At 46.5% G+C, this 12,286-nt stretch overlaps 1 protein-coding gene across 2 annotated transcripts in view; it reads left to right on the forward strand.

Annotated features, from left to right (window-relative positions):
* The first annotated feature begins 1,165 nt into the window (after positions 1 to 1,165).
* The window catches only part of WWTR1 (WW domain containing transcription regulator 1), a 139,132-nt gene continuing 128,011 nt past the window's right edge, over positions 1,166 to 12,286 (forward strand). The window contains exons 1-2 of one of the 2 annotated variants that reach the window (XM_020911486.2): positions 1,166 to 1,447; positions 1,852 to 2,288. In XM_020911486.2, coding sequence (XP_020767145.1) covers positions 1,858 to 2,288 — 431 coding nt within the window. In that variant the 5' untranslated portion in view covers positions 1,166 to 1,447; positions 1,852 to 1,857. The remainder of the gene's footprint in view (positions 1,448 to 1,851; positions 2,289 to 12,286) is intronic. The other variant, XM_070466603.1, reaches the window with a different exon arrangement.

Consider the following 12,286-nt stretch of genomic DNA (forward strand, 5'->3'; position numbering starts at 1 on the left):
ATATATTGTCTCATGTGAGTTATTTCGGGAATAAGCTTATGTTTGAATCCAGTGGGGTGGGATGGGGTAGGGGGTTTTCTGAAGCCGAATTTACCTGGCAGTCACTCTCCCCTTCCCCCCGACGGGAAGGGACAAGGGAAAGAAGGAATTTAGCTGCTTCTGAGGGCTAGGCCGCCTCCTACTTCCCGCAGCTGTCTTGCCAGGCCAGATCTAGAAGCAGGGGGTCTCCATCCCACGCCCAGATCCAGTCGGTGGGAGGGTGGGTGGTTTTTTCCGGGTCACTGGCGCACCCCCTCTCCTCCCAGCCACCTGTTCCGGTTCCATCCCGGCTCCAGGCTCTCCGGAGGGCGTCAGGGACATTCCAATCCTCCCACGACCCGCGAGGATGTCGCGGGAGAGGGGGGCGCCTTGCTGTTCCTTTCAAGCACTGGAGACTTGCCCGGGTTTCGTCTCAACCCCTGGTGACCCAAGTCACCCTGGAGAGGAAAAAAGAACTGATAAATGGTTTCAAGGTTGTTTGTTTACAGTGAACTAGTTGGCCAAGTCGCATCCCTAGCGACAGAGGCACTTTCTGGGCACCGTCTGCGCACGAGCAGACAATTGAAAGCCAAACAGCCGAGATGCCTCCTCGCCAGACCAAATATGGTCACATACAGCCTCCCGTGGAAAGGCTGGCCTCGCTGGTGTCTCCCCGCGCCGGAGCGTACCCGGGCCCGCCCTTAGGCTCCCGCGCTCCGGGCCCCGGCCTCGGTACCCGGCACGAAGAGAAGGCGCGCCACCCAGGGCCCGCCCTTCCTCGGTCTGGGCCCCTCACTCGCGTGCCTTCCGCCGCCCCCAGCCTGGTTTCGGTCCACAAGTTCTTGATTAAACAGACTCGGGCCACTTTCCCTTTGATCCCGCCCCAAGTCCGTGGTAAACTCAAAGGAATGCAGATCCAGGGTTCCGCGAGAGAGGTCAGCACGACCAGGAGGAGCGGGTGGGGGGCACCCATCTCCTCTTACCCTGCAGAGTACCCAGCACGCCCAGGGTTTTCTGGTGCCAGGGTGGAAGGAGGAGGAGGAGGAAGGGGAGGGACGAGAGGGGGTAGGCAGGCTCGGGACTTGGAGGTCATGCATAATTCAACAGCTCAGCTTTCGGGCCCGCCTCTTTCCTGGGAGTGGGAGTTTGCTCCAAACTTTGTTTATGGGACAGTCCGGGATCCGCGGCGGCCGCGCTGTCTGCTTCTCCGCCTCTCCGCGGAGCGCGAGCGCCTGAGGCCAGTTCGGGGGATGTGAGAGCCGAAGCCTCTCGGCTGCCAGACACCGAGTAGGGTCGGGATTTGCCAGCCGGGCCCTAATAGCTCCAGCCCTGCAAGCTCGAGACGCAGCCCAGCGACCCAGGCCCAACGGCGAGTTCGGGCGGCACGGCGGCCACCGCTCGCCCAGACTCGGCTTCGCTGCGCGCCCAGGTAGTGCCCGCTGGCGCGCGCCCGCTCACCCCGCGCCACGCTGGGGCGCCCGGCTCCTCGGGCTTCCCGAGTGGAGACGTCTTGGAGTTGGCTCGGGTTGGGACTTGGGGGGCGCTGCCTGCCCGGGAAAGTTTCGACCTGTCCTTAGACACCAGCAGTTTCTTTAGCGTCTCCAGTGCAGTTAACTCCCAGCAGCCACCCCCTCCCCCTTTGCTGGTAACTTCTTGGCTTCAAGAAAGTTGCATAATTCTGGAGGCCAGGAGGGACCCCTCCCCCATCCCGCTGGGCTTAAGTGCTGGGTGTCTGGGATCCCGAGGCGGACACCTCTCTTGTCTCTTCTCGCTCTTCTCCCCTTCAACTCTCCGACCTTCAGTAAGAGGCTAATCTGACCTCCTTTCTCCTAGCAGAAGATGAATCCGGCTTCGGCGCCCCCTCCGCTCCCGCCACCCGGGCAGCAAGTGATCCACGTCACTCAAGACCTAGACACGGACCTCGAAGCCCTCTTCAACTCGGTGATGAACCCCAAGCCCAGCTCGTGGCGGAAGAAGATCCTGCCCGAATCGTTCTTCAAGGAGCCCGACTCCGGCTCGCACTCGCGGCAGTCGAGCACCGACTCGTCCGGCGGCCACCCGGGGCCCCGGCTGGCCGGCGGCGCCCAGCACGTCCGCTCGCACTCGTCGCCCGCGTCCCTGCAGCTGGGCACCGGCGCGGGCGCCGCGGTCAGCCCCGCGCAGCAGCACGCGCATCTCCGCCAGCAGTCCTACGACGTGACCGACGAGCTGCCGCTGCCCCCGGGCTGGGAGATGACCTTTACGGCCACTGGTCAGAGGTACTTCCTCAAGTAAGTCAGCCTGGAGCAAGGGGGGACAGAGTCACGGTACCCAGGCCGCGCGCGCTTCTTCCGTGCGTGTTCGTGACCGTGCGTGCGTGCGGGCGTGTGTGTGCGTGCGTGACAATGTGTGTCCTTGCACGGCTTCTCCCCAGAAATCTGGGAGGCTGGAAGTGGGAGTTAGTGTCAGGGTGCTGGAACTGTAAGGGGTCAGCAGCTGGGTCTGGCGAAGTTCTTCCAGGATCCGGGAAGTGGCGAGATTTTCAGGACATGAAAATTCTTCGAGGTAGAAGAAGCAAGTACTTGGGCAGAATTCTCGGGAAACCCAGAGATGACTGTGCGTGGAGTCTGGAGTACTGATACTGGAGTACTTTGCCTCCTGGACCCAAACTCTTAACTCCCTTTCCGGCCCACTCGAAGTCAGGTAACTCCTAGCCTGGTGGTCTGCGATGTGACATCAGGATAGTTCTAGAACAGATCTGAGGCTTGTGGGAGGAGAGAGGAACTTTTGCTACTGTAGGTGGTCTGCTGTCTCACCATTCTTGGAAAAAGCACTCTGGAACAGGGAACACTGATTTAGGCCTTAGGGCCCCAGTCCGATGACGTAATGGCCATACAGCACCCCCCAGTGATGTAATTAGGAACTGCGAGGTGAAGTAGTTGTGGGCTGGACAAATCAATGTGTGGAAACTGGGTCAGGAGTTTTACTGTGTGGAACTTGGTAATCTAGAATATCATCGATCAGGAGCTGCTTTGTCGCTATTTCCCTACAGGTTGTGCTGGCTTTTTGATGTAGTGAATTTTACCTTCGACTGGAATTAGACTGTGTAGAAAAATGTATTCACAGGCATAAAGAAGGTTTCTTCAATTGTGGTACCCTAGAATAATTATATTCTGGAGGAGAAGCCAAGCTGGGACTTGAAACATAACTGGTGAGGTCATGGGGGGTCAGGCCGTCAATGGCCTGGATAGAAGTCCTGCCAACTGGAGCACTTGGTTCAGGATTGCCTGCCCTGGCTGGCAGTTGACTGCCGTGGAGGAAAACTCCTCTTCTGAGAACTTGCCTTAGACTTTATTTTAAAGCCTATATATATAGATATAGATATCTGTATATCTATATATCTATAGATATAAGATAGAGTAGCCTTAGTTTAGAAGTTATGTGCAATTTTAATAAGATAATATTTGATACTCTGATTGCTATGAGAGGACCTGATAACAAATACACAGTGATGATGGAGGCTTAAAATAGCCAACCATTTGACTCATACTGGTAGGCAATTATTTCTTCTCCATCCCAAAACTGTTGACATCTTGTGCAAGGAGCTCTTTGCTGAGAAGCACTTGATGTAGTGCTGAGAAGCCCTTGTTCGAAACAGGCTTGATGATCATTTTAGTCCACAGCTGGTCTTCTGGTTACTGAGTGATAGTGTGGACACATACTGAGTGCTTTGATCTAAATAGTTGGTGGAATTCGAATATGTGATATAATAGCATGAGATTTTTCTAAGTGTGATGATATTGTCTGAAGGACAGCGTTAGTTCATATACTATGTGTGCAAAGTCATTTCCTACTCTTTGCCACCCTGTGGACTGCAGCCTGCCAGACTCCTCTGTCCATGGGAGTCTCCAGGCAAGAGCACAGGCGTGGGCTGCCATGCCCTCCTTGAGGGTATCTTCTTGACCCAGGGACTGAAACGGCATTTCTTGTGTCTCCTGAATTGGCAGGCAAGTTCTTTACATTAGCTCCAGCCCTTATATACTATATAAAGGTCTGAAGTAGCATGTTGTGTTGCTTACTTAGGTAAATGCAGTTTTGAATGTGTTATTGTGACTTTTGTAGAAATGGACTTAGTAGTACATACAAATAGAAAAAGATCCAATATTTTAAAATAATTTTGGAAGATATTTTTGGTCCCAAATGATTTTTGAACTATGGTTATATATACACACACAAATATATATGATATGAAATCGGTATAACTGGTTGCTAAAAATATGAAATAAGAGTCTGAGGAAAGCTAGGGGAAAAGATCCCTAAACAAAAGCAAAACAAAAGAATTCTCTTTTATACACATTTTGAATGATTGGAGTAGCTCAAAAATATGTTTGTGACAAGTGGAAGTTAGCCTTGGGTTGAGAAAAAATTGGTCTGCTACATCTGCCTTATTCCCCCAGCTAAAGCCACTCCTTGGCTTCCTGGGTGGCTCAGTGATGAAGAACCTGCCTGCAATCCAGGAGATGAGGCAGGAACCAAGGGTTTAATTCCTGGGTGGGAAAGATCCCCTGGAGGAGGAAATGGCAACCCACTCCAGTATTCTTGCCTGGGAAATCCCATGGACGGCCCATAGGGTCGCAAAAGAGTTGGGCACAACTTAGCAAGTAAACGACAACAATAATAAAAAGTCAGTCCTCAGTCCAAAGCCGGGTGAATCTCCTTTGGACAGTCAGTGATGACAACAACTGGAAAAACATGTAGGTAATAGGCTGGTAGGCTTGAGCTGATAACAATCCTTGAAAATTGTTGGTCAAGTAGCTGAGGGAATTTAAGAAATTAAGTCACTGTGATCATCGTCTTTTGAGGTAAAGGACTCTTCCAAGAGTTCTCCGAATTTCTTTCGGAGCTTTGTTAAAGTCGGAATGTTACATGTCCTATAGTTTTTTCATCAAGCAGTATATCTTGGTGGATTTAAGTAGAAGCTTGGAAAGTGATGGCAGCTGACCCTGGATTAATTTTCATAAAATCTACACATGACTTCGCGCCATCATCTGTGAAATGGGGCTTGCAGTAGAATCGTATTCTTGATTCTGTCAGGAGTAGACGGTTTTATAAATCAGAACTCAAATTTTTTAGGGGAAGGTTGGAAAATTGAGGCCAGGGAAGGGTATCAACATGAAAGTCATGTGATTATTTATTGGTGGACTGGCCCTCTTATCTGTTGCCTTTACTTCGGGAGCAATTTTCCCTTTTCCATGCCCCACTTCATCCCCATGTCACTTCCCCAGTTGAACAATGAGCTATGTGGGAGGTCAAACCTGGACATCTAAGAAGCTTTGAACAGTTTTTGTCATTTTCTCAGATAAGATTGTTCTTATGTATGCAGTGTAGTCACTTTCTGACACTTGTTAAAGGACCCTTTTCTCAGTGTTCAGACCTTCCCTGTGATGTTAAATGGTGGGGAGGATGCAGGCCATGTTGCAATGCGAGGCCTCTGAAGATGACTGCATTGTCCCTACTGTTCTCTATAGCTCATAAATCAGGTTGGGGTGTGTGGGTGTTGGGCTGTCCGCAACAGGGTTTGAACACTGATCACATTAAAAATTAAAAAAAAAAGTCTGGTTATAAATGGAGTACATGTTTGGTGTATCTAGACCAGAAAATAGAGAATTATAAAGAAGAAAATGATCTGGCTTCAGGAGAACTTTCCATTCTTACAGAAAAATTGTATTTGAATAACATATTCTGTAAGAGAATATATCCCTACTCTTAAATATAATTCCAACTGTAACATTTGCTGCCACTCCCGGTTTTTAGTAATAATTTTAGTGTTTAGCCTTTTCTGTAATGTGTAGTAGAAATTTATTTTTGTCAAAGTGATCTATGCAGTTGGTAACAAACCCAGTAGTACAGAAGGACTTGGTTGCCTTTACTTTCTCAAGGCTCACGGAGGCAACTTTTAAATTTTTTTAATAACTGTTTCTGTCTTTAATTCTTAGATTGTTACCTTCTTAACCCTTTAAGTAATATGCTTTTACCACTGTTGTTATCAATATTTAACTCCTAATCAGAAAGTGAGAAATGTAGCTCCTTTAAATGTTCCTTTTTCCCTCTCCCAAGTTGGATATTTACATTATCTCAACTTTGTTAGGTCACCTTTGTTATTTTCTGGAAAGCTTTGACAGTATTTCTTGACTCCCCGTTTTGTGAGTCCAGGAGGTTGAGATGGCCGGCAGTTGCACATTTTGCTTTTTGTCGGTGACACCTGAGCGTTTCAAAGCTCCGAATCCGCGATTGATATAAGTTTTGTGCTTTGGCCCCCGGTTGACTGTATTAGTGAATTCTTCTTGAAGTGGAAAAACCGGAGGCAACATTTGCTATAATTTACTGCCTTGTGTATTAGATTGGGTCTTAGACTCGCACACTGGGTCTGGTGTCAGGACTCCTGGGACACCCAGGAGGATATATCCAGCAACAAAGTCAAATGGATTCTTTCTTTTCGCTCTTCATCGGTTGTTTAAACTTGTGTCACCTTTTAGTTTCTTCATATTTGGACCTTGACTTTTAAATTTTTTTTTCTAAAAAAAAAAAAAAAAAATTTTTTTTCTTAGTATTTCTAATTGCCTTTTTATGTTATTTGCCTTTATTATGATCTCAGGATTTTCTAGGCTCTCAATGCCCTTGGTCGTCAGATGTCTTTTCCTTAAGCTTTTATGTCCAGGTTCCTTGATCTCTGTGTCCCATTCTGGTTTCTCTCTGGACCTGCAACAGGGCTGCCGCCTGAGGACTTCCCTTTCCTTCCATGGCTAGAAAAGCTGAAGTACAAACTTCAGTAACTTCTTAAGAGATGTTTGTGGGAGGCAAAATTTTCAAATTCTTTTCAGTTAGAAAAGATTTCGTTTAAAATCGTTTTAAAATTTACTTTTCTTAAAAAAGAACTGACTCTAGCTGGTTTTCCCTGTTTACTTGATCCTGTTGACTGGATACTGTACTTGTTTTCACGGCGAAGAGCCTTTTGTCAGTCAAAAAAAAATTGTTTGCTGCCTTAGTTTCCTTGTCTGTAAAATAAGGATCATCATACCTATTTCATGGTATCTGGAAGATTAGATAACATACCTGGAGTGTCTGGTACATAGTCAGATTGCAGTACAAGTTCATTCTTGCCTCCCCACATGCATGCTGGCTACCTGGCCAAAATCAGATGCAGAGACTTTGGTAGTAGGGTAAACTAATTTTGGCTCTCAATTAAAGTTTGGAACTGAATGACAGTCTGGATCTGGAATTGTAGGCTGGCTTTTAAAGTTGGAAGTAAGAACTGACAGTCAGTCTTCGTGTTAGAGAAACCTAAATGGGGTGCCCACTGTGGAGCATGGTGGCTTTTTGCTGCAGCGTCTTGGGCAAAAGCTATCCAGTCACTTCTGAGGAACGTCTACTTTCTGATTTTTGTAATTTGGCTTGTGGCTGCTAGTTCTGTGTGTGGGCTGGCATTGGAAGGGGAGTGGGATTGAGAAGTGGGGAGAGATGAGAAGGGGAGGTAACTGACATGTGTTGATTATCTGTTCTGTGCCAGAGGAGGCGGGCAGCTGAATCAGCGCTTCTCAGGGTGATCAGGAGCACCCATGGAGCCCGCTCCTGACACATGAGTGTGGAAACTTTGTTCATAACCCTGGGTGCTTTTCACACATTCTCTTAACCCTCACAGTGACCTGTGAACAGGTACATATTTTTATACCATTTTACTGTTGATGAAGCTGAGGCACAGTAAGGTTGAGTAAATGGCCCAGGGTCACCTAATAGGCACGTGGCAGAGATGGGATTAGGATGTTGTGATTCTCAAACCTGTCCTGCCCTTTGTACTGCCTCATGCCAATTACGTGCCCATAATTAGGCCCTGTAATTAGGTATCCTTGGTGACCAGATAACTTTGGAGTGGTGGGTGGAGCATTCGGGTTTGCTTCCAGGCTCAGTCTGGGCACTCAGATTTGGAGCTCTCATTGTTGGAGAGAGAGTAAGAGAGAGAGAGATGATAAAGCAAATCAACCAGAAATGGATAAGTCTATCGAGAATGACTATATTTTCTCACTGAGATTTTCACCATTCATGAATCCATATCATTTTGCAGGGAACACAGATGTGACATGGGGGATGACCTAGTTTATGCCAGGACTGGACGTGTTCCTGATGAAATTTAGTTAGGTAATGTGAGTAAAGTAGCTTAAAGGAGAAAAGGTTACTTCTCATTGTCTTTATAATTGCAGAGATTGATCAGAAATAAATTGCTTAAAGGGTTGAGTGATCTTAATTTTTGTTTGTTGACAAATTGAGTTAAGAAGGGTGGGAATTATACCCTTATAGCCTTGTCTTTCCTTTCCCCCCTCCTGTGGTTAGGAAATATCTAACCACAGGAGAGGGTGATGGAAGTAAACGAACCCACCAATCCAGAGGATAATTTTATTAAAAAGTGTGATTTGGAAGACTGAGGATTGAAGTAATAAACTTACTGTTGAAGGGCAAGTTCTGAGGGCATGGCCCTTCCACTGGGGGACTGTGAATGTTTTAGTGCATTGAAATATCAGCAGAGCAGTTTTCCAAAGTGTATTCCTTGGAACCCTAGTCCACTCAGATACTTTGTGAACAAAAGGTTCACAAAGACCAATAGATTTGAGATGTGTTGCATGTTCTATCCCTCTCTTGGAATTTCACAATATACATTAATGATTCCAGAGTCACTTATTACAAAATGAGTTCATTTTTAAACCAATATTTCACAAGCATATTTAATTTTTGAACATTTCATTCCAACTGTCATCTCTTAGCATCCACCCAGGAATGTTTGTAGACTTTGGGAAGCCTTTTTTGTGGCCTTCACTATTATTTCTCTAGTTGAGAGTTTCATATTTAAATCAAGTTATAGTTTTTCTTTTCAATGTACTTTGTGTATATGTGTTAGGCTTTCATTTGTGTTTCTTGATTTAATAGTCAGTTACCAATGCTTAGAGATAAGAAATGGCCTTAAATATCAAACAAGTGGGGTGTAACATAAAAAAGACCCAACAGTTACGGTACCTTGTGTAAGTATCATAGTCCTGATACTATTTTTAAAAGTATGTGTGTGTGTCTGTCTGACAGAGGGTTCCATAAAGTGCTTTCGATGGTCATTTGTGGGATTATGGAGATTTTTCTTGTCTAGTTTCTATTTTCCTGTATGTTCCAAATGTTGCACGATAAACATAAATCTGGAGAAGTGGGTAGAAAATCACAGGAGAGAGCAAGCGCAGAGGCCGGGGAAGAGGGAGTGGTAGATTTGGGTAGATGTGTGGGGCGTGAGGGACTCTGAAAGCCTTAGCTCGGTAACTGAAGCCTGGAGCTTTTGTTACCAAGGAAGTCCTCTTTGGGGACTGCCTGTGTTTTTCTTGTTTGGGGTTCTTTTCTTCTTCAAAAGTTTTTATTGAAGTGTAGTTGAATTACAGTGCTGTGCTCATTACTGCTCTGCCGAAAAGTAATTCAGTAACACGGTAGTGTAGGTCCCTCAGTCGTGTCCGACTCTTTGCAACTCCGTGGGCTGTAGCCCCCCGGCCTCCTCTGTCCATGGAATTCTCCAGTGGGTTGCCACTCCCTTCTCTGGGGGATCTTTCCAACCCTGGGATCGAACCCGGGTCTCCTGCATCGCAGGCAGATTTTCTACTGTCTGAGCCACCACGGAACATGTTCGACACAGTAATTGCTGAAACTCTTACCCAAAAATTCTCCATAAGAGTCAGGATAAGAAGGAGACTTGATGGCAGCGATCTTCTGAATTTCCTTTAACGTATCTTTTATTTGCACGCTCTCTTTCCTGGACTTCTGGCTTTTATTTAATGTTCCATCTAGACACAGCAGATGACAAGGGAAGAAATGATGTTCGATGAAGTGAAATCAGCACTATATGCCAAGTGCTTCGCGCCGTGCCTGGCACCCCTGGAAGTGTCCTTATTCCTGTTCTTGCTCGTGGTGACGGGGGCTGCGCTCTCCCAGGCCCTTGCCTTGGTGGTACCGTAAGAGATCCTAGCTGGTCCAGCACCACCAGGAAAGATCCGCACACTGCTCTTATGCGGCAGTTCAGGGCACTGTGTGGAGAGGGGGGATATCGGGCAGGGTTTCAGACCCCAGGCAGCTGACAGTCTCGCTGGAGAATCGCGGAGAATCCAGACACAGCCAGGTTGAAAGCCCCTTTCTGACCTGTGTGCGGCCGCTCTGAGCTTTGAGCTTTGAGGAAGTCAAAGGAAGTCAGTCATCTGACTGTCCCAGGAAGTCAGTCATCTCTGTTCAGTTACGAATCTGAAGCTTCCAGCTGCTCTGGACGCCTTTTCGTTTCTGCCATTGGCTGCACTCCTTCTGGCCTCAGGACCTTGGCACACGCTGCTACCTGTGCCTGGACCATTATTCCCCGCTTTTTGCCTGGTTGACGCCCACACTACCTTCGGGCATCAGCTTAGGAGCCAGCCCCGCGGGAGGTTTTCTCTGAGTCACAGCCCCGCACTGGCTCAGGCGCTTCGGCTAGGTTCTCCTGTAGCCCTCTGGGTCTCCCCAGGCTTAGCTCTGCTGCTCTATCGCTGTGTGTTTTTACTTCTGTTTTTATTTTTTTTTTGGCTGTGCCTCACTGTGTGCGGGATCTTAGTTCTCCAACCAGGGATTGAACCCGAGCCCTCTGTAGTGGAAACTTGGCTGTTCCAACCACGGGGCTGCCTGAAATTACCCTTATTACTGACGGTTTATTTTTCTTTCTTATTACACTGTAGCTTCCATGAGGGCAAGAGTGGATGTTTTTCTTGCTTTGTCATTGTATGACCTGGGCACAGTGCCTGGCACACAGGCAGGTGCTTTGATAAGGAAGGAATCCTATAATATTTTCTTTTAAATCTTTGCAAGCTTACAGCCTGGAATTCCTTGTAGGAATCTTCATGTTCAGGAATCATGTCTGTCTCCCGCCTGGACTGAAAATTTAGAACCCTAGCTCGATGTACTAAATGCAGTGAAGATGGATGAAGGATGGGTATTCAGAGATGTTGTGGGGTGCCAAAACGAAACATGTTCGCTGGGGGAAAATGTATATGCTAGATTTTTTATTAAAAATATATATTTCTTTGTGTTGGATTTTCTGCAAATATTGAAATACTGAATATTTGTCTGTCTCCCAATTTGTCCATGAAAACCCTCTCTTGGGGTTCACAGGTTGAGGAAGCAACTGTTATAATCCGTTAATCCATCAAAAAAAGTAGAAAACACAAGCAAAAGAAGTATAACCCAAGTGAACAAACATAACTTTTACTGACTTGATTTTATCTTTGAATTTCTTTTTAAAAGATGACTTTTGGGGAATTCCCTGGTGGGTCGGTGGTTAGGACTTGGTGCTTAGACTGCTGGGGGCTCAGGTTGAAACTTGGTTGGGGAACTTGGATCCTGCAGCCAAAAAATAAAGATGGCTTTTTAACATACTCTCATCAAAAAATTTAAGCAGAGCTGAAGAATGTAAAGTGAAAAATAAAAGTACTCCTCCCTCTAGTTTTACTCAATGGAACCACTGTTCACATTTGCGTGTGTATCTTCCAGGGATTTATTATGTATACAGATGACCTCATTTATACTTGCATCAGTTGGTTGTTTGGGGATCTTGGGAACCACAGCTTAGGTGGTCTCTTTTTCTGGTTGGTCCTCATACACCCTCAGGATTGAGTATAGATATGAGTTAAATTCTGGAGAACTTCATGAGATTCTTGATGGGCGAGAAGCCTCGTTGGGGTAACTATAGTTCAGAGACTGGGATTTGGCTTTGTGGTTTGGAAAATTGATGTCCTTGGTGCTCCAAAACCGATCAGGATGTGGGTTGTACTGGGATGAAATGGGGATAGACATTTTAAGTGCAGTTTCAGAATTCACAAGCCATAACTTGAATATTCTGCTACTCTGGAATGAAGGTACTCACTCACACAAGTGACTCAGTCATGGGGGAATTGCTTTGGTGGTGCTGGAAAAGGGAAGAAGTGAAATCAGTCATTTGAGGGCTAGTGAAATCATTTCAGGGACACTAGAGAGGTAAACTGGATAGGGTTTGGATGAGGAGATAAGGGCTGTGAGAAAAGGAGATGAATGGGAAGTTTGCAGGTTACTGGCTGAATAATGGCTTGAATGGTACTGCTTCTTGTTATACGAGCAGTATTGGAAACTTTAAAATAGGCTGAGAGACGTCTTAACATGTTAAAGATACCCAAGGGAGATATATATATATATATATATATATATATATTCACCCCAG

The sequence above is a fragment of the Odocoileus virginianus genome, chromosome 4, assembly GCF_023699985.2.
Source record: "Odocoileus virginianus isolate 20LAN1187 ecotype Illinois chromosome 4, Ovbor_1.2, whole genome shotgun sequence".
NCBI lineage: Eukaryota > Metazoa > Chordata > Mammalia > Artiodactyla > Cervidae > Odocoileus > Odocoileus virginianus.